The 20987-nt window shown below is 38.3% G+C and overlaps 1 protein-coding gene across 5 annotated transcripts in view; it reads right to left on the bottom strand.

Moving 5' to 3' along the window:
* Positions 1-2970: 2970 nt before the first annotated feature.
* The window catches only part of CNOT4 (CCR4-NOT transcription complex subunit 4), a 144094-nt gene continuing 126077 nt past the window's right edge, over positions 2971-20987 (bottom strand). For 2 of the 5 annotated variants that reach the window (XM_012465727.3, XM_012465728.3), the window contains exons 11-12: positions 5030-5242; positions 2971-4355 (exon numbers count right to left, since the gene is read on the bottom strand). In XM_012465727.3, the coding sequence (XP_012321150.1) occupies positions 4054-4355; positions 5030-5242 (515 nt within the window). In that variant the 3' untranslated portion in view covers positions 2971-4053. The remainder of the gene's footprint in view (positions 4356-5029; positions 5243-20987) is intronic. The other 3 variants (XM_012465731.3, XM_012465732.3, XM_012465730.3) reach the window with 2 other exon arrangements.

Here is a 20987-nt window from a genome sequence, read left to right as displayed (position 1 = left end):
AAAACTTCCTAGAAAGAAGAGTCAAAAATACAGATAGAAAATTGGAGAAAATATTTTAAAAAGCAGAAGTCCAGAAAGCCTAGTATTTAAATAATGGAATTGTTACAAAGGGAGAACAGAGAAAATAAGTGCAAGAAATACACTAATAAATCAAGAACATTTCCCAGAACTGAAGGAAATTAGTCATAAGATTTTAAAAGCCTACGGTATGTCCATTGTGTCCAGCAAAATGATTTAAAATAGACCCACACCTGACCGGGTATGATGGCTCACGCCTGTAATCCCAGCACTTTGGGAGGCCGAGGCAGGCAGATCACCTGAGGTCAGGAGTTCGAGACCAGCCTGGCCAACATGGTGAAACCCCATCTCTACTAAAAATACAAAAATTAGTAGGGCATGGTGGTAGGGGCCTGTAATCCCAGCTACTCGGGAGACTGAGGCGGGAGAATTGCTTGAACCCGGGAGGCAGAGGTTGCAGTGAGCTGAGATCGTGCCACTGCATTCCAGCCTGGGCAACAGAGTGAGACTCCTTCTCTAAATAAATAAATAAATAAAGTAGACCCACACCAAGGAAGATCACTGTGGAATTCCAGAACACAGAAGACTTGCTACAAGCTTCCAAAGAGGGAGAAAGGATTACATATAGAGGATAAGAGCATCTTTGGATTGTTCAGCAACGAAACTGAAAGCAAGAAGGTAATAAGCCTTCACATTTCTGCAGGAAAAAATATCTACAACCTAGAATCTTGTATCTACCAAACTATCGACTGAGAAGTAGAATTAAATATTATTTCAGACAAGCAAATTACTAAAATATTTATCTCCATGTACCTTTCCTTAAGAAATACTGGTGGATGTCACTCCAGCAAAATGAGATTAAAAAAAAAAAAAAAAGATTAGGGTTTAGGATTTAGGAATATAGGAAGAAGATCCAAGAAAGGAGAGAGAACAAAGGAAAATATTAGAAAATGTAACAGATCTGAATATTGTGATCCCGGAGACAGACGTATTGAGAGCTGTCAGTACCAAGATTCCCACTGCTATTATACCAACAGGGCACCTAAGTCAGTTTGGTTCAGGTTCTTTTCTGTACTTACCTGATTTTGACCAAGCCTAATAAAGTTTCTGTTCTTCCCTCCAAGCCCTGGTGAATTAATCAGATGACATTTGTTTTAAATCGCACCCCTCACCCCAAAGGGTTGAGACACTTAATTCACTAAGTGTCTGTGATCTACTCCAGAGGACTGGAGGGAAGCCATGTGAGCTCTGACACAGGAAACAGAGAGCAGACTGACCCTGTAGACTGTATGTCTGCCCGAAACCCGGGATTGTGCTTACACGACAGACCTACCCCAACTGGCAAGCCCTGTTTTCCAGGACTCACTCATAACCTTGCCCACTGTACTTCTCAGAAGGGGCTTTCATAAATGATCAGAGACGCTAAAGCCAAACTATGCCCCAGAAGCTGTTTAGTTTACCTTCTCCTAAAAGCCTTAATAGTGACAACATTGCCCTTTCCTTACAGTTAGGCTTGGGTTTATTACTCAGCTTTTTAAAACGAAACAATATATGATTCAGGGATAGATACACAGCTGGCAAAGCTCTTGAAGATTAACACGGAAATTAAGATAATGGCTATTTGTAGATGATGAGGAAAGAAAATGAAGTATAACAGAAGAAGGGCAAATAGAGGGGCTTTTAAGATACCAGAGGTTCTATGTTTAACCTTGGTGGTAGGCACACAGGTCATTACTATTTTTATTCTTCATACTTTTTATAAAGTCATGCCTTTTATAAACTCTTATTTTTGATTTCTCAAACATATACACAACTACAGCACAGCCTTATGAGGTAGAAGTTCCCTCCTTTTACAGCAAAAGCAACATTTTTATTGATATGCCCACCTCAGGATTTTTCCCCCTTCCCCGCAAAAAGCCTTGATTACACTTCACTGCCATCTGAGTATCATTTGTATATTGGTCCATCACTTCACAGTACAATGTGAAGGTTCAGCAGACTGAAGTGAAGTTCAAGGGCAAAGACAGCCTGTGACTTCTAGTCCTCTCCTCTTATCCAGGGACATTTTGTTCATTTCACAAAACAATTTGCTATCCACTTGGTCACCATCTACTTGTGGTGACATTTATTTGAGAATACATGAAGGAAAAGAGTAGGGTTAAGAAAAAAAAAATCATGTTTAAATATCTAAAAATTGTTTTGAAATTTTTTTTAACAAATTCAAGTACAAGGTAAAGGTCAGGATGAAAAAAAAAAATCCACCTGAAAGCACAGAATGTACAATCTAGAGCTATTTAGTTGATCCTACAAAGCTTCCCTTAATGGACACGGCTGAAAATATGCCAGTTCCAGCTTTGGACTTCTGAATGCAGCCCAAGGCAAGACATACAAACCACACAGATCCTGGTGTTCTGTTGGGGAACAGGTAACTTTTATCCTCTACCCTCTTCTGGTCAGTGGTGCGATCATCCCTCCACCATCAGGTACTCCCTAAAACGGTCATTCATAAAAGATGTGTCTGTGGATCATCCAGATCTCTTTCCCATCATGGCATTCACAAAGTGGTGCCACTTGTGTGGCATAGTGGCTGCTGCTCCCACCAGGTCTCCCTAAAGAGAACCAGCATCTCAGTATGTCAATAACCTCTCCATTACTGGCACATGAGGCTTCTCAGTTGGGAAGGCTTGGCCTGCATAATACAATGGCAGAAAGAGGAATCTTCTACTGAAAGCTACTGAGAGAGATTCTTGAGGACAAGATGGGCTGGACTTTAAGAATTACATTAACTGACAATAAAATGGTGGTTTCTCCTCCACTTTCTTCTTCTAAACCATCCTCCCTCCCTATTGTTGAAGATGTAAAATCAAATGGAAATATCTGATGGCTACTTGTCACAAAATCTTTCAAACTCACATGCAACAAAACGGCAAAACAAAAGCAAGAACTCAAGTGTCATCATCAAGTTTTCTGTTTTATTTAAGATTTTAGTTTTAATTCTGAAGAAAGAGGTACATTTCCTTGTTTTTAGTTTTAGCATCAGGTTATAACCAGGTTTCTGTTTTCCTTTCTCCTGTCTTTTCAATACTGCACAAACGTCCAGAAACTACAGGGTTAAGTAAAAGCTGCAGGCAAGGAGGTCAGAGATTTGCTCCTGATGGTGATCAGATGGCCCCAGAGCAGTGCTATCTCAGAGTGCCTAGTCAGGTGAATTGATGGTAAAAGAAAAAAAGATTCTGACAGAGGAGAAAGACTGAAGAAATCACTTACATTTCAGCTCTTATATTATTAATAGGTATTAAATCTGTAAATACTTTTTTCTTTAAAACATTTCAATTTACTTTAAATCTAAAGCCAAAAATTTTTTCTCCTTTAAAAAAATTACTTCTCACCTCCTTATAAACTCTTTAGCAATCAGCCAGTTACTACTACAGATCAATTTGTCTTTCCATCAACTTCCAATAAATTCTTTTGCTTAATGACACAATCAACTTGCCATCAACTTGCCAAAATAATTAAAAATTAAATTAAATTAAAAGCATTTTCCCTGCAATAATAATAAGCTGAATATAAGATGGATGCTAGGACCACTGCTTTCCCCCATGCATTTAGCAATCTCATGTAAATGAACCTGGTTTTCAAACTTCTGCGGTTGATAATGCATTTACTTGACCTTTCCTATAGATTAATCGTCATTTTCTGCTAAGCAGATTATGTCATTATTATGCGCAACAGACAAACAATAATTTTCTAAGTATGGAGACTGCCCTTTGATTTTTTTTTCTCTCCTTAAAAAGGCATTTTTAGAAACATTCAACAGTGTCACTCAAATGCTGGATCAAGAGAAACTTTTATAATTAAAAAGAGATGGTAATGACCCTGTGATCGCATTGCATCTGGGGGTAGGGAGAAAAAAACTGATCAGGAACTGGATTCTTCAGAACATAAGAGATGAGAAGAGAGCTGTGGGTGGTGGGCTGAGAGGGAGAAAACAGAGTGGGACAAATCCTGCATTTTCTAATGGTTTCTCCTCTTTGCCTAATGGCGGTCCAGTGTTGAACTCTGTAGTAAATCTGTGGGGGTTTTGCTGGGGGGTCTGAAGGCTGTCTGAAAGCCTGGGGGTGGGGAGTGGAAGCTGGAAGGGTTTGAAGGAGGAGGGTAGGGATTCCAACTGGCTCTGTGCAGTGGGATCTGTGTGCTGAAGGGGGCGCTGTGGTGGGTCTGTGATGGAGCAGCGCTGGGGCCGTCCATCTCTGTGAGGGCCTGAAGGGATTTTAGCCAGTGTGGAGGATTGTCATCTTGAAGAGAGTCTAAACTGTTTCCTGAAGACGCTGGAATACCTAAGGAGATAAAAGAAAAAAGAGGGGAAATGGTGAGTTTGTGCAGAAAGAATAAGAAGGTCGTCAAACAAATTTAGAAAACAAAATCAAAAGGAAACAAGAAGAGATTACAATTTTAAACTCCTTCCAAATAAGACCTTTTAAACCTTATGTTCCTTTGACCCTCCCCCAACAACCAAGACTTATCGTCACACAAATCCATGCCTCCTCTTGAACTAGACTTAGTCCCCCACTGTCACAGAGGCGGAGCTGCAAAACACCATTGCATGACCGCATTTCCCAATTGTGTTTTTCCTCCTCTAACAGGGATACGTAACAAGACAGCCTTATAATAGAGAGCTTTATAACAAAAAGTGGAGTATGTTCCTTATCAGAAGAGTCAGTCAGATCCTTTTGTACTTTGAGGCCTACAAAATACACACGTTGCCAGACGTTAACACCTAGTTAAACCAAAACAAGCAACCTAGGCACCAAATGCCTTCTTATTAATACACAACTAGGCCGACAGTTTCAATGAGACTTGTGTGACCCCTAAGAACAAAACAAGCCACTCCACACTTGTGGCTTTGTGAAAAGAAACTTATGTTGAAGAGATCTCTGTTGTTTTTTTAAAAATCTGTGCTAAAAACCAAACTGTTGGCAGTCAGTGGAGCTGAAGGGAGTGAGAAAGTTACCTGTGATGATGGCTGGGTCTGTCCAGCTGCCAGGGCTGTCCCAACTCAGGCTGTCGGTGGTGGCAGTGTTGGACGTTGGTGCACTGTGGTTGGCGTTGGAGGGGGAAGAAGAATTGGGCAGTCCACCAAAGTTGATGTTAATGTTGGGTAGAAGTGCCCTTAGCCCGTCCTGCCATTCCTTCATATTTAAACTCTCTACAGAACTGCTGTTGTCTGGGAGATTTACCAACAAAAAAATGAAAGATAAAAAAAAAATAAAAAGCTACGTTAGAAACATATGTTGCTCTTTAGTGGTTAAGCGGGAGAAGAATTATTCTTTCTTTACTGAGTATTTAAAATGGGTTGTCCTAGCAAGATAAACTTGGTTAGGATTTTGCTCGTGAGCTCAGAGCCCCTGAAGTCAGTGAGGAAAAACCTGCTCAAGGATCAGGAGAGGGAGCTTCTTATCTCTCTATAGCCTCTTCACCATTATGGGTTTCTAAATCAATAATCCAGTTTAGACTCAATGCTCCAGAGCACAATTTAGTTCCAGCTACATTATGAAGTTTCAGTTAGTGAGGCATTTAGCCAGCTGAGCTGATTTACACTATAAAAAAAGCAAGACTGCAAAGTCCAATATAGGAGCTTATTTCTCAGCCCATCAAATGGAAGAAAAGTCATTTTATGAAGAATAAACATAAGCAATAGAAAAAGAAAAATAATTAAGCCCTTCTTGATTATAAAACTGGCAACGTGTTTCAGAAGAGAAAGCAGTAATGAACAGGCTTTTGAATTTGAAAAGAATGTATTTCCATTAGTCACTAAGGCCAAGGAGGCAGAAGCTGATACCTTTTAGATGGAATAATTTCCAACACAGTCCGCCTGCTCTACTCCCAACAGTTCTACCAATCATTCACAGCCTGAGTCCTGGAGTCCTACAGTTTTCTGGGTCTATTTTTGAATAGTGTCAAACATGAGAAGATACTAGCAACATAAAAAAGGCTCTTTATAAATTGTGACTAAACTAACTTGATCTACTACCATCCAGCATCTACATGATATAACTAACTGTTGCAGGGGGGGGGGGTGAAGTATAACAACTACTTAGATAACTGTCTTCTTTAATTAATACTTAGATAATTGTTTTATTGAAATAGGAATGTAAGTCAAATTACAAACGAGTTTTTGAAAAAAGTATAGAAAAAATATTTCTGATTCCATAGAACTGATTAGCAATCGACGCTGAGAAAGAGGAGGAGGAGGAGGAGGATGTTCTATCAGGCATGATCTATGCTACTGAGCAAAATCAGAATTTTCTTTTTGTAATTTTGCTTTGCACCAATGATCTATGCCAAATTATATCATGCTTCAACAAGTGAAGCATTTAACTCCACTGACCTTATTTATAAAGACAAAAAACTACAACTAAACCGAACAAAAGTCATCTCTGAACTTACTAAGATGAAGAAAAAGCACTCTATGCTACACAAAACAAGACAACAGAAGGGAAAATAAATTCTCCAAGCCTACTTTCATTTCATAATTGATGTAATTTATTAAACCTCACATTTCTTGTATTTGCATACTATTTTACATTTGTATTGTTTATATGGTTTACAAGGCACTCTGATAATTATTTCATTTGATCTTCATAGCAGCCCTGTGAGGTAGGCAGAGGAGGATGAATAATCTGTGTGTTTAATAAAGAAAGAAACAGATTCAGGAATAATTTGCCCAAGTTCACAAAACTTGTTATTGAGAACTTGAACCTGGACCCAATCTGTCAAAAAAAAAAAAAAAGCAAGCAAGCGTACTCTTTCTTGGTCTACTCTGTACAGACTATTAGGTTTTTTTTTTTTTTTTTTAGACAGAGTCTTGCTCTGTTGCCAGGCTGGAGTACAGTGGCGCAATCTTGGCTCACTGCAATCTCCACCTCCTGGGTTTAAGTGATTCTCCTGCCTCAGCCTCCCGAGTAGCTGGGACTACAGGTGCATGCCAGCTAATTTTTGTATTTATTTAGTAGAGATGGGTTTCACCATGTTGGTCAGGCTGGTCTTGAACTCCTGATCTTGGGTGATCCGCCTGCCTCAGCCTCCCAAAGTGCTGGGATTACAGGCGTGGGCCACAGGCCCGGCCTAAGACTATTAATTTTTAAAGGGTCAAATATTAAAGGGAAAGCCCAGGGGAAGAACCATGATTGAAAGGAGAAACACAGAAGCATTTTAGTATGTCCACTGGCCATGATTACTAGAGAGATAATTGTGGCTGAAGGAAGAAACTGGACTTTACGGCCAGGAGAAAAAACTTCTAATCAAGAATACAATCATGAGTTTCTCCCTGGCTCCCTAACTACATGAGACATAAACAAGATCACAAATTTAAATCCTAGAACACTCTCAATTACAGGAAGGTGTACAGCTATGGTACGTTAGTCTAACGTTCAAAGCAGTCAAACTGTCAGGTTGAATAACTTAAAATGGCTTCCAATTAGCCAAAAACAAAATGGGAAACTTCCTAGGAGAAAAATAAAATCCCCCAGAAATAAAAATATGATGTATAACTAACTACATGGGAAGATTTTCAGTAAGATAAATGCTCTTATACCGAGTGGCTAAAGTCCCTAAGAAGTCCATGTAAATTATGATCCTCCCTCTTCTACTGAATAGGGAAAGAGAAAATATCCCACAATTCAGACCAATCTGCTCCTACCTTTTGCTTTATCATTTAGTGAGCAATTAAATTGAGGAACATTTAATTTTGCATTAACAGAATAACACCTGCATTTATATAAAGTTTATTTGAAAATCAGTAATAAAGTCAAAAAACAAAGGCAGAAGGGTTATATGAGAACTCTCTGTACTTCCCACTCAGTTTTGCTGTGAACCTAAAACTACTCTAAAAAAAGTTTTTTAAGGGACATTTGTTCCTGTAATTGTAGACTAATCAAATCAAGCAAGAGTATGTTAGCCAAAGAAATTCACATATGGCACATGATGCAGAAACAGTGAGAAATTTAGATCCTCCCAGGTGCACTATGATTACAAGATACCTTGGGAAATAAATTAGCTAGGTTATAATGCAACAATCTTGACACCTCTCCTCCCCTCAAAAAATCCTGTGCCTTGACATTTTGGGAGCCTGACAGCATGGGTGTGTGGCTTACAGCAAAGCTGCAAGTGTTATAGGGAAGTAGAGTGACGCTTTTAGCTCTTGGACTAGGACCATATTCCACCGAGCTTAGAAGAAAAGGAGTTTATTTCACTGTTTTCTCCACTACTGCTATGCCAAGTGTTGGCACAAAGAAAAGGTGAGAGAAAGGAAATCAGCTTAATCCTAACCCCATCAACATAGCTCATCTCAGTCCACCCGTATCTGAAGTCACCTCCTTGACTCCCCATTCCCTTCCAATGACCCAAATTTGTCTTGGCTGCAAGGGCTTCTGGCAATTCCATTCTTTGAAACACACACAGCAGGGTTTATCAACCTCATCACTACTTACAGTTTGAACTACATAATTCTCTGTAGTGGACTGCCATCCTAAGCACTGTGGGAGGTTTAGCAGCATTGCTGGCCTCTACCCACTAGATGCTAGGAGCACCGACTCCCCAGTTTTGATAGCTGAAATTGTCTTTAGACATTTCAAATGTCTTCTAGGGAAGCAAAATTGCACCATAACCACTGACACAAAGGAAATCAATTCCTTTGCTTCTAGGGCTCTAAATGATCTCACTTGAATACACATTTTCCTTTCAAATAGTACCAGTACCACTGACTCAACCTGATGCAAATTCATTTTCTTTTATTTATACAGGACTTCACACTGGAGTACAATTCAATGTGTATAAGTCAGTAGGTCTCATTGAAAAAACATTGTAGATAGGTTGTGTAAGGCAGCTGCACAACTGGCTGTCAATATAATTTAGGCATGTATATCCCAGGACCCCTAACTCATAAGTAGAAATAACACCTGCCTTACTGTCTCATAAGGATAAAAATAAGAGAAGGAAAAGCAATTTGGAGCACATTTATTACCTGCTAAATGCCTAACAACAAATGCTCCACTGGTGGTCAATACGGAATGGACAGTAGACTTTCCAAAAAGCTAAGGCAAGGTATTTCTTACTGCCAGGAACTAGCCCTGTGCACACGTCTCCTTTTAGGAACTTAGGGATAATACCTATCATTCTCAGAGGTACTGTGTAGTCAAGTCTAATCAATGGGTCTTCTCATCACTAAAACATTGCAAAGGCAAGATATCAGAAAGTACTTTAAACTGTAAGATGTGAAAAGAGCAAGCAAAGTATAATAAAAATCAAGTTGCCAAACATTTTATATTAAAAATAATACTAATTTTATTTTTAAAGTAATTAGTAATAGTATAATACATAAGGGAAGGGGTGTTTATTTTTAAAGAACTGGTTAATATATTTAGATGTTTTCTGATGTTAAAAAAATTTTACTTTATGGCATACAAATATGTACAACGAAACACTATTTTCAGTTCTAAACAACTTGAGGGCAGGAAAGGGTGTCAAGTTGTTTGTAGTCGTTTTATTTTTCAGTGTAGAACTCAAAGGCACACAATTTAAAGTACTTTCAAGATGCCACATGCCACATTTTCATATTCTACTGTGTAAGAAGTATCAATATACTTCCAGTTTACCTGCCTCAGAAAACCTCTTATTAAAGAAGAAATTATAGTTAAAACTCTGCTACCTTGTTGGTCAAGGTAGCAGAACCCATATAAGCCGATTATGAGGCACTAAACAAGTTGACAAATCTAGTTTTTAGCAATGATGACAGTATAAAATGCATCTATTAAGACCGCCAAGCTAAAAACCAAGGCAGCTCTTTACTGAGTGCCTACAGTGTGCATGGAACACAAAAGCACTCAAACCATGACCTCTGTTTTCAAGGGGCTAAAAGTCTAGACAGTGGGACGATGAAAAGACACGAAAAGTTCAACAACTACATCTGAAAAATCAGAAGAAATGCCCAGAGTGGTACATGATTAAAATACGCTATAGAAGTTCAGGAAAAAGGCAGGCCAGTTGGGACACGTGTGGGAACATGCTGGTGGGTGAAGAACAGTAGCATTTGTGGAGTTGCCGTTTTAGTTACTACATAGCTCTCCCCCTCCTCCCAGATCAAACCTGAAAATCTCACAACGGGTTGAAACTATCTTTAGCATTTCTACATAACACTGTACTAGTCCAACTGTTTACTAGGAAGTACACAGAGAGGCACTGAAACAATGACTATATTTTAGAATGAATTCGGACTTCAGACCTTTCACAGAACACTGCTTAGGCAAGCACACACAGTTAGCATTAACAGCATCCAGAGTGGGTATCTTTCCTTTCTGTTCTCCAGGTTAACTGCAATATGTTAATTATTATGAAGTGTAAAACTATAAATAGCAAAATGTGGGCAAACCTGCTCCTCACAGTAACCTGTCACTGGCAACAAGCCAATGAGTTTTTCCAGCTGGCATACAAGCTTCACCTGAAAGAATGGAGGAAGCTGAGGGGGTAGGGCACCAGCACAAGGCATCCTTCCTTCCCATCTTGATTTCATGTATTTTACATATTAGGTTACCATGTAAGACTTAATTTGAAAAATAAGATCTGCTGCTAAAAGGGTAAAGACATAGAAGACCTCTGTATAATGACAACATAGTGAGATAAAATACATGTAAAACAAGCCCAAAACAATTCCAGTATACTTGTTTCCACAAATATATTTTTCTGCTACGAAATCAGGATATTGTGCCTTCTTGGAATTCTTGCCTCTACCTTATTTTTGGTACCCCTTCCTCAAGGTCTTTTCATTAAACAATAAATACTCCCCTCCGGGGAAGTAGTCACTGAGAGACCCAGTCACAAAATACACATTTTGAGCCATATTTAATGGTTATTACCAAAAGGCTCAATACAATCTGATTTTGTTTTTCTAAAAAGCTTTCACCTTCCATCTTCACTGTTGTCCCTTACATTTCAAAATCACAGGTGCCAGTGGTTAGGTTAAACAAATTTTTCTTGGTGCAAGTGGCTACCCATCAGAAACCTGATTCCTACTATGATCAGCTCTTTGCCAGTTAGACTTTCAAATCTTTGTGCATTTTTAGAAGGACATAGGGAACAAACTGTCCGTTTTTTTTTTTTTTTTTTTTTGAGACAGAGCCTTGCTCTGTCGCCCAGGCTGGAGTGCAGTGGCCCAATCTCAGCTCACTTCAACCTCCGTCTCCTGATTCAAGTGATTCTCCTGCCTTAGCCTCCTGAGCAGCTGGGACTACAGGCACGCGCCACCATGTCCGACTAATTTTTGTATTTTTACTAGAGATGGGGTGTTAGCGTATTGGCCAGGCTGGTCTCGAACTCCTGACCTCATGATCCACCTGCCTTGGCCTCCCAAAGTGCTGGAATTACAGGCGTGAACCACCGTGCCCGGTCTACAACCTGTCATAACTCCTGCCCCCACACCCCTCCCTCTTATATATGATCTCTTACCAGTTTTGGGATGGAGTGCATCTCCATCCGTATTTGATTTGAACAAAGTCTAAACTTCCTCAAACCTCAACAACGAATCTCTAAGTGACTCAAATACAAATGATTTATGCTGAACTAAACTTTAAAGAGCAGAAAAAATTTGTCATATTGAAATTTAAAAGAAAGCTTTCATAATATAGGTGAGCTGCACTTCAGGGCAGTCACAAAAATCATTCTAATAACTAAAATATGCAGAGAAAATGACTTCTGAGTAAATGAATTGTAATGGACATTATAAAATCAGTTTATGAAAAATGTTGTTCTAGTTAAACAGTTTACACTCAAATTTCTAGAACTATGTTTATTATAAAGCAAGACAGACTAATACTGCACTAGGTCACAGACAAAATCTTAAGGGTTTAATAAATCTGAAAGTAGAGTTTGGATTAAGTGGAAAAATCTTAAGAACCAAAATGAAAAAAGAGTTCTGAGCAGAAACAAAGAATCTGAACAAAGTAACAGCCGAAACAGCAACAAAAAAAGTCAAACTTTGTTTATACTAGAAGGAAGTAGAAATGACACAAACAGAAAAATCCAGATTTGCTACATACAATTCGTGCTCTCTACACTTTACTCCCTCCATTCTCCTTGTCTACAATGCTTTTTTGTTCTCTTCAATTAGTTTTTATTCAATCTTCCAAAAGTCAAAGTCTCTTCCACCTGACAGCACTTAGGGTTTGAATCACTCATCTGGCAGTACACCATGTTGTGCCATCCACTGCAGTTACTGTCCACCGTTATGTGTATTCATACTTCACTTCTCAACTCTGCTGAAAAGCCTGATGGGACATCCTGTACGTTCTTCAGCATGTAGCTCAGTGTCTTAGAAATTTTACATGCATTGAGATATCTGGAGACCAGAGGGTCCGACTTGAGAAGAGCTGGAAAGTGACTTTCCCCAACAAAATCTATTTAATTCATAGCTATTTAATGCTGTGAACAGATGGTTCTCTCCAAAAAGATGCAAAGCTTTCTGAATGCAGGAGGAGTAAGTTTTGGGGTCCAAGAGGCTTCTCTGCATGTAAACTGAAGGAAATGAGCCACTAAGATATTATGTTTTTAATAGCATTTCAGATGCCAAAACACAAGCAAATATACTTTTTAAAGGTCCAATGCATCAAATTTGTTTAAAGAAGGAATGTTTATTAAAAACAAATATTCTATTATGTGTACAGGACATTAAACAAAATTCTTTAAGATGTATTCTATCCATTGTTCTACCCCAGCCACTATTCCTTCACTCACGATGCACTTTATGTAATCAATTACTTTAGTATCAACAATCCAGTGAGGTTAAGTAGTAGCTTCATTTTACAAACGAAAAGGCTGAGTAGGCACTGGTAATTTAAATAATTTGCCCCAGGTTACAGACTAAAGTGTTGCGGTCAGCAATTAAGATCAGTCTGACTCCAAAGCATTTGTTCTTGCCATCAAGCATGCTATCAACCAGTCCATGTCCTGGGCAGGACTCATGGGCTAATAGAAAGGAAGGGCAAATGTGTTTAAACAACTACAATATGGGATAATAAATGCTATTCTAGTATGAACAAAGACCTGTAGGGCATAAAGAAGTAAGTAAATAATTTGGCCGTTCTATATGTAAGATGAAGGGTGAATCTGAAAACATCAATCAAAGGAGGCCGGGCACGGTGCCTCACGCCTGTAATCCTAGCACTCTGGGAGGCCGAGGTGGGCAGATCACGAGGTTAGGAATTTAAGACCAGCCTGGCCAACATGATGAAACCCTGTCTCCAAGAAAAATAAAAAAAAATTAAAAAAAAAAATTAGCTGGGCATGATGGCATGTGCCTGTAATCCCAGCTACTCTGGAGGCTGAGGCAGGAGAATTGCTTGAACTGGGACCCGAGCGGTGGAGGTTGCAGTGAGCCGAGATCGTACCACTGCACTCCAGCCTGGGCTACAGAGTGAGACTCCATCTCAAAAAAAAAAAAAAGAAAAAAGAAAACATCAGAGGAAAAGAAGCTGATATGGAAGAGAGAAAGGGTATCCCATGGAGAACACAGGGATGCACAGGCCACAGGGAGACAGGCAGCAAATAAAAAAATACAGTGGAAACATTTGAAAATACAAGTAGATGTGTTTTGCATAATGTGTATTATTCTCTTCTAGAATGCTCCTATAAGGATCTATAAATCTGTTTTGAAGAAGAATCAGATTAATGAGAACAAGAAGAATCTAGATGGCTGCTTTAAGAAAGATCTAAGGAATCAGAATCTAAGAAAAAAGCAAAAATACTTACGTGCAAAGTTATATAAAAAATGAGGAAAAAGTAAATTTTAATACAAAAGATACATACACCCTTTGAAGCATCACAGACTGGATCAGATGAGACCTGAACCAGAATATGTAACCAACACTAAATGAAGGCAAGGGACAAAAATGACCCATATAAAAGATCTGTAAAATGTCAAAGAGCCTGGAGGGAAGCATTTAAGTGAGCACAAAACTGAGCAGTGACGGCGAACAAAGTCCTGTGTCGAGATCCAAAGATGGTCAAGGGAACGTAAAATAAGGAGAGGATACACAGATCATCAGAATATTCACCCAACATGACTTCCCCAAAACAAATGATGACAAAATTCCAGAGACATGGAGGGTGTCAACCACCCTAACATCTTTGAGGTCTAAATCTGCTAGAAGAAAATAAACCTGATAAAATATTACTTGCTGATTATCTCTCTTTTCCAAGGTGAAAATAAGGAGGAAAACTTTTATTCTGGACTTAATTCTGATCAACAAAGAACTGGTTGGCTACTAGAAAAAAAACAGAAACCCTAGGAGGATATGACATAATTTTAGGATTTACAGAAGCAAGAAATGAGAGTAATTATACTTGAGTTCTTAGATGGCAGTTATCCTGGCTATTTTGCAAATACCACAGTGTACTGCAATAATTTGTTTACATGTTCTTTTTACAACTAGACTTTGAGCTCCTCTAGGAAAAGGTCCTTGATTTAATTATTTATATGTAGTAAACAATGCCTGAGCCTAAACTTTAGTAGGCACTTTATGTTTTCTAAATGCATAACCCTGAACATTTGCTTCCCGGTTTTTTTTTTTTTTTTTTTTTGAGATCGAGTCTTGCTCTGTGACCCAGGCTGGAGTGCAATGGTGCGTTCTTGGCTGACTGCAACCTCTGCCTCCCAGGTTCAAGTGATTCTCCTGTCTCAGCCTTCTGAGTACCTGGGATTACAGGCAAGTGCCACCACACCCGGCTAATTTTTGCATTATTAGTAGAGACAGGGTTTCACCATGTTGGTCAGGCTGGTCTCGAACTCCTGACCTCATGATCTGCCCGCTTCGGTCTCCCAAAGTGCTGGGATTGCAGGAGTAAGCCACCGTACCCGGCCTGCTTCCAGGTTTTTAAAGAAACCAACTATCCAGAAAACATTGGAAAAAGGATGGGTGGGAGTAGTCCCATGGTTATAGGGAGCAGTGATTCGCAGGCCAGAGAAGATGCTAAAACATGACATTTTGACAATGCAATAAATAATTCTATAAGGAAAAGAAAATTAGAGGAAATCTAAAGTCAGTCGTTAAGGAGAATCCGATGGGATTAGATTTGAAAAGAAAGCTTAGAAAAGATAGGTACAAGTATATAACCTACTTTTATATAAAAGTTTAATTCTGGGGCTGTGCGCCATGGCTCACTCCTGTAATCCCAGCACTTTGGGAGGCCAAGGCGGGCGGATCACGAGGTTAAGAGATCGAGACCATCCTGGCCAACAATGGTAAAACCCTGTCTCTACTAAAAATACAAAAGAAAGTTAGCCGGGCATGGTGGTGCGTGCCTGTAGTCCCAGCTACTCTGGAGGCCAAGGCAGGACAATTGCTTGAAACTGGAAGACGGAAGTTGCAGTGAGCTGGGATCGCGCCACTGCATTCCAGCCTGGCGATAGAGTGAGTCTCTGTCTCAAAAAAAAAAAAAAAGTATAATTTTTATGGATTAAAGTCAGAATCGATATGATCTGAGGAAAGTAAAAAATGCTGAAAGCAAGACAAAGCTATGTTTGGAATAAGGGGAATATTAGGAAAGGTCACTGCTCAGCTTGATGCCACAATAAGCCATGAGAAAAGGCAGGGTAATTTAGTTCCATGTTCATTTTGCCTCCTTCCATCTTTAGATAAGAGCATGATCTTCTAACCAAAAGGGCAGATTAAGTGATGTGAAGGAGGGAACTGCTAAGTCAGGAGAGATGCAAAGACATCACAAAAGCATCTACTCAATTCAAATGAGTTTAAATCTTTAGATTGAAAATGAGTTTTATCCCAGGTTCTTAATCCTCACAGGTGAGATGACAAAACCACTGTTAGAAAAGTGCCAGAAATGGAGAAAATGGCAGACTCTAGAAGCAACATGCTTAGAATTAGTTGTTGAGAAAAGTCTAAAATAGATTTGGGGCTTGTTCATTTATTTAGAAATGAATATGACAGGTTTATCAATCACTGTTCTGTCTGCTTGTGTTTGGGCGTATTTTTCATGGGAAATAATGTTTAGGATTTTGACTAGAACTCAGCTACATTCCACCTAAAATATACAGGAAGCTTAATTCTGAAATTGAACAAGTAGTCATAGAGATAGGTTTCACTGACATTGTTTTCCATTGGAAAAGTCCTCGTATATCCCACCACCCACTTCCTTTCCCCTTCTGCTGCCCATCTAAACTCAAAGACTTTGTAGCTAGCTCTGTTTCCATCCCACTGACTTGTCAATCCTCCCCAAAAATGGAATAAAGTTATCAATGAGAGTCAAAATGAATTTTCATAAAGAACAAATTCTATCAAAGTAATTTATTCTTTGGATAGTCTTCCTAGGATGTCAGAAGTATAATTTATCTTGACTATATCTTGAATTCAGCAGTTTCTGGTAAAATTTGCTGATGGTTCCCTTTTGGGATAACATGGTAAAGTATAAATGGATAACAGCAGTGTTTAGATAAATCTACACAGAACCTGAGATACTGAGTCAGCCTAAAAGTCTCTATAATACTCTCGGTTATATTTGACTCCATGCTTTTTATTATACTTAACAAAACCCATAAAGTCCATTTACATATGCAAGTGGAAAGCCAATTCTACAGATGACAGAATAGCGGAAACTACAACTATTCTTAAATTAAAACTCTTACATTCTTTGACAAATGTTATTAATAGTGTTATTAATAACATGGATCTACCACTTCATAACCACATAGTTCTTTCATAAGACAAACTTATAAGATGGGATATACAAACAAGATACATTCTAATCATACCAAATCCACACACACAGAATTTAACAGATATACATTAGATTTTTAAAAATGCATTTGGAAAGGGCAGAATGGAGAAGATCTAACTAACCATTAGCGTGTATGGAAAAAGGTCTAGTGGTTTTGCTTAACAGGCTTATGATACTTGGTATGGCAACTAGATCAATGGAATGCCTAAAAAAGTAACATTAAGACTATATAAACAGATGTGCAATGTCTAAATTAGCAATTGCATGACCTTAGGTAAATCACAAACGATAACCACTCTGTTTCCATTTATAAAATGCAGATAACTACCCTACAAGATATTTTTATAAAAGTCTGTAAACATAAGGGAAATACAAGTATTAGTAACAAGTTTTAATAAAAGAGATCTATTATCTGATCATATGTGGATTATCGTATTCAAGTGTGAGCTTCATATTTTAAGAAAGGCAATGTCAAGTCAAAATATTTGTAAAGGAGAATTAGACTAAGAAAGAATTCAAAATCATGTTACGTGTAGAATGGTTTAAAGAAGTGAAGATGATGTTTGATCTACATCCAAAAGTTAACAGACAAGTGGTCTTCACGTGTTTAACAAAACCCACTTAAGAAGTACAATTGGTAAAATATTTTGGTTTAATCAAGAGAAAAAATTTCTAACAATTACAAGTTGCCCTAAAGAACTCCCTACCTAGCAAAGTACAAAGCTCCTAAAACAGCTCAGGAGTACACACAAAGCATTCTGAAAAAGCAGGTATATCGGAGAGACTTTCTGAACTGTGTATATGTGTTTCATGGAAGATTTATCAATATTTATGTATTTATGCGTATTACAAATGAGGAATCAGATAAGAAAGTGTACTTTTTTTTAAAAGGTACATCTGTGTGTGTATGAGTGTGTACGGGGGGTGTGGGAAAAATAAGGAAAAGCCAAGAGCTGAGGTTTCCCGAGTTCAGAGGTAAAAAAAAAAAAAAAAGAAAGAAGAAAAGGATTAATCACATAGTGAGTGGGTGATGTGTAGGGGGGAAGATCTTAACAATGAACACCACAATGCCAGAATAGAACCAAAAAATGAATTATAACTCATTTGGAAATGAATCTGACTAAATGCTTCCAAAAGGCCAGATTAACACAAAACTAATCCATGCTTTGCAGGCCTCCAGAATTGACACCAATCTTAACCACCAATTTTCCTTCCACAACATTTATTGCATGTCTGCTCTGTACCATTTTCTCTGGAGTTTGATGCTGTGACTTTCTCTAACAGCCTCCTAAAAACCATGCTGTTCTGCATTTTTTTTTTAAAAGGCTAGTCAAGTGAAGCTCTGCTTATTTCTTAGCAGATCACTCAGGACTGGCCATTCCAAATGAAGTCTTTAATAGCTTTTGTTTAGTGCCAATAAAATATTTTTATTGGGGCAGAAGTTTCTCTTCAGGCTTACATTCAGATGAAAGTATTTTGCTTCCTATACAGCAAATCCCTTTACGGTTATATATCTATTGAAAGTCCTAAGATTTCCAAGTTATCTAAAAGTTATTATTATTATTTTTTTTTTGAGACGGAGTTTCGCTCTTGTTACCCAGGCTGGAATGCAATGGCGCGATCTCGGCTCACCGCAACCTCCGCCTCCTGGGTTCAGGCAATTCTCCTGCCTCAGCCTCCTGAGTAGCTGGGATTACAGGCACGCGCCACCATGCCCAGCTAATTTTTTGTATTAGTAGAGACGGGGTTTCACCATGTTGACCAGGATGGTCTCGATCTCTTGACCTCGTGATCCACCCGCCTCGGCCTCCCAAAGTGCTGGGATTACAGGCTTGAGCCACCGCGCCCGGCCTATCTAAAAGTTATTTAAAACATCAAACCCAGTTCTTTACTGCATTTGATTACACAGCATACTTTTATTTCAACAGTGAGGATCAGTCAGTCTTATCTTTTTCTAAAAGATGTCTCCTATCAGCATTGAATTATCCTAAGCATTTAAATCAACATAACAAAAATCCCAAATAAAATAAAATTATCCACTTTTCTGAAACATCATTTTACTTAACAGATTCTTCATAATCCAGTTAGGAGTTTCATTGTTAGAAAGTATCTTTTTAGGCATTAAAAGATAATCTACTTTAATTTCAGAAGAAAAATTATTTCAGAAATGGTATAACTTCATTATTTTATAAAACTGAATGAAATGTAGATAGATACCATCATGGTGCAAAAAATTTCCAATACAAGAGACCAAACATACATCTTTAAGAGTTATTTCTAATTGTACTAGTTACCCAAACCAAAAGACATTTATTAAGGTTTTCAGATTGTTTTTAAAATAAATGTCTGTTTATTAAAATAAGCATTTATATTCTGAAATTTAACTATTTTAGCTATGTAAAATGTGTGATTAAAAAATAAGACTAAGGAAAACTTAAATGTACATTACTAAGTAAGAAGACAATCTGAAAAAGCTACATTAGTTTTAAAACGAATCTGTACTTTCTAAAAATGACCCTGAAACTCCTCTGTGTTCCACCTATTAATCACCCAGATCATCAATTGGGTTCATCAACTGTAACATATGTTCCACTCTGGTTGGGGGGTGCTGATAATAGAGAACACTGTGCATGTGATAGGGGCAGGGAATATAATGAGAAGTCTCTGGACCTTCCACTCAATTTTGCTGTGAACCTAAAATAGCTCTAAAAAATAAAGTCTATTTGAAAAAAAAAAACTATTTTGCTTTTTATTCCTCCTTACAACATATTCACATATTAGGGGAAATATAAACTTTTTTGTTTTTAATTTGCAAATAGTGTCTCAATTTACAAAGAATTAAGTCTTAATTATGAACACATCTTTTCTAGACCTGTAAGATGATACTCCTGTGGAAGACAGTTTCAAAAGACACTGAATTCAAAAATGTATGCACTCATCACATCACTAGGGGGCCTTAGTTAAAAAATCATTTAAAGTATATAATTATTTAAGTGTTCATCCTTAGCTATAATTTATAGTTGAATTTGTGACAGATTGCCAGAGATAACTGTGACAGAACGAATTCTCAGTCAGTATTGAATCTTACTTCAAAAGAAGGAAGAGAAGAAAGAAGACTAGATGAATACATTTTCAAATACAAATCAGAAACTGCAATATTCTTACTTCAGATATGCTGGAGCTATATACTGAATTAGAACTAATATTTTACTGAAAAAAAATTTATTAAAAACCACATTTGTAAAACTTTGAATTTTAGTCATATTGTTGAGAAGTGTTAAATGACTTTTTATAAGAGCTAGAATTGCCTTAGAAGTTGGGGGAACTGAACAATGTCCAAGTTTTACAATGTCAAAAATCTCTATTGATTCAAAATTTTACAGTGCAATGGTCGTTCTTCAATCTGCTCCAAAATCCAGACTATGACTTCTGTTTAAACGTGTTGTTTTGATTTAAAAGAGAGAGAAGACTGGGCATAGTGGCTCACACCTATAATCCCAGCACTTTGGGAGGCCAAGGCAGGTGGATCATCTGAGGTTGGGAGTTCGAGACCAGCTTGGCTAACAAGGTGAAACCCTATCTCTACTAAAAATACAAAAATTAGCTGGGCATGGTGGCATGGACCTGTAATCCCAGCTACTTGGGCGGCTGAGGCAGGAGAATCACTTGAATCTGTGAGGTGAAGGTTGCAGTGAGCTGACACTGCACCACTGCCCTCCAGCCTGGGTGACAGAGACCCTGTCTCAAACAAAATAAAAATAAAAATAAAAGAGAGAGAAGAAGGGGAAAAAAAAAGAATAGACTTGTTTAGGATCAAAAGCCAGTGTGGAATAAGCTGAAAAGTGAGTTAGAATAGTTACTGGGGAGATAGAGGGTCTGCTGACTCTGGTAATTGAGTAAAAAGACTGAGAAAACACTCAGTAAACTGATGGGGACAGATAGCTCTCCTTTTAAGAGGGAGAGCGGTTGTGCCTGTAATCCCATCACTTTGGGAGACCAAGGCACATGGATGGTTTGGGCTTAGTTAGGAGTTTCAGACTAGCCTGGGCAACAAGGCAAAACCCTGTCTCTAAAAGAATACAAAAATTAGCCAGGTGTGGTGGTGTGTGCCTGTAGCCCCAGCTACTTGAGGGGATGAGATGGGAGGATCACTTGAGCTGTGAGGTCAAGGCTGTAGTGAGCCATGTTTA

This window comes from Aotus nancymaae, unplaced genomic scaffold, assembly GCF_030222135.1.
Source record: "Aotus nancymaae isolate 86718 unplaced genomic scaffold, 86718_ANA_hifiasm-v0.15.2.pri h1tg000002l, whole genome shotgun sequence".
Classification (NCBI taxonomy): Eukaryota; Metazoa; Chordata; class Mammalia; order Primates; family Aotidae; genus Aotus; species Aotus nancymaae.
This window is presented reverse-complemented; position numbering and strand designations above follow the sequence as displayed.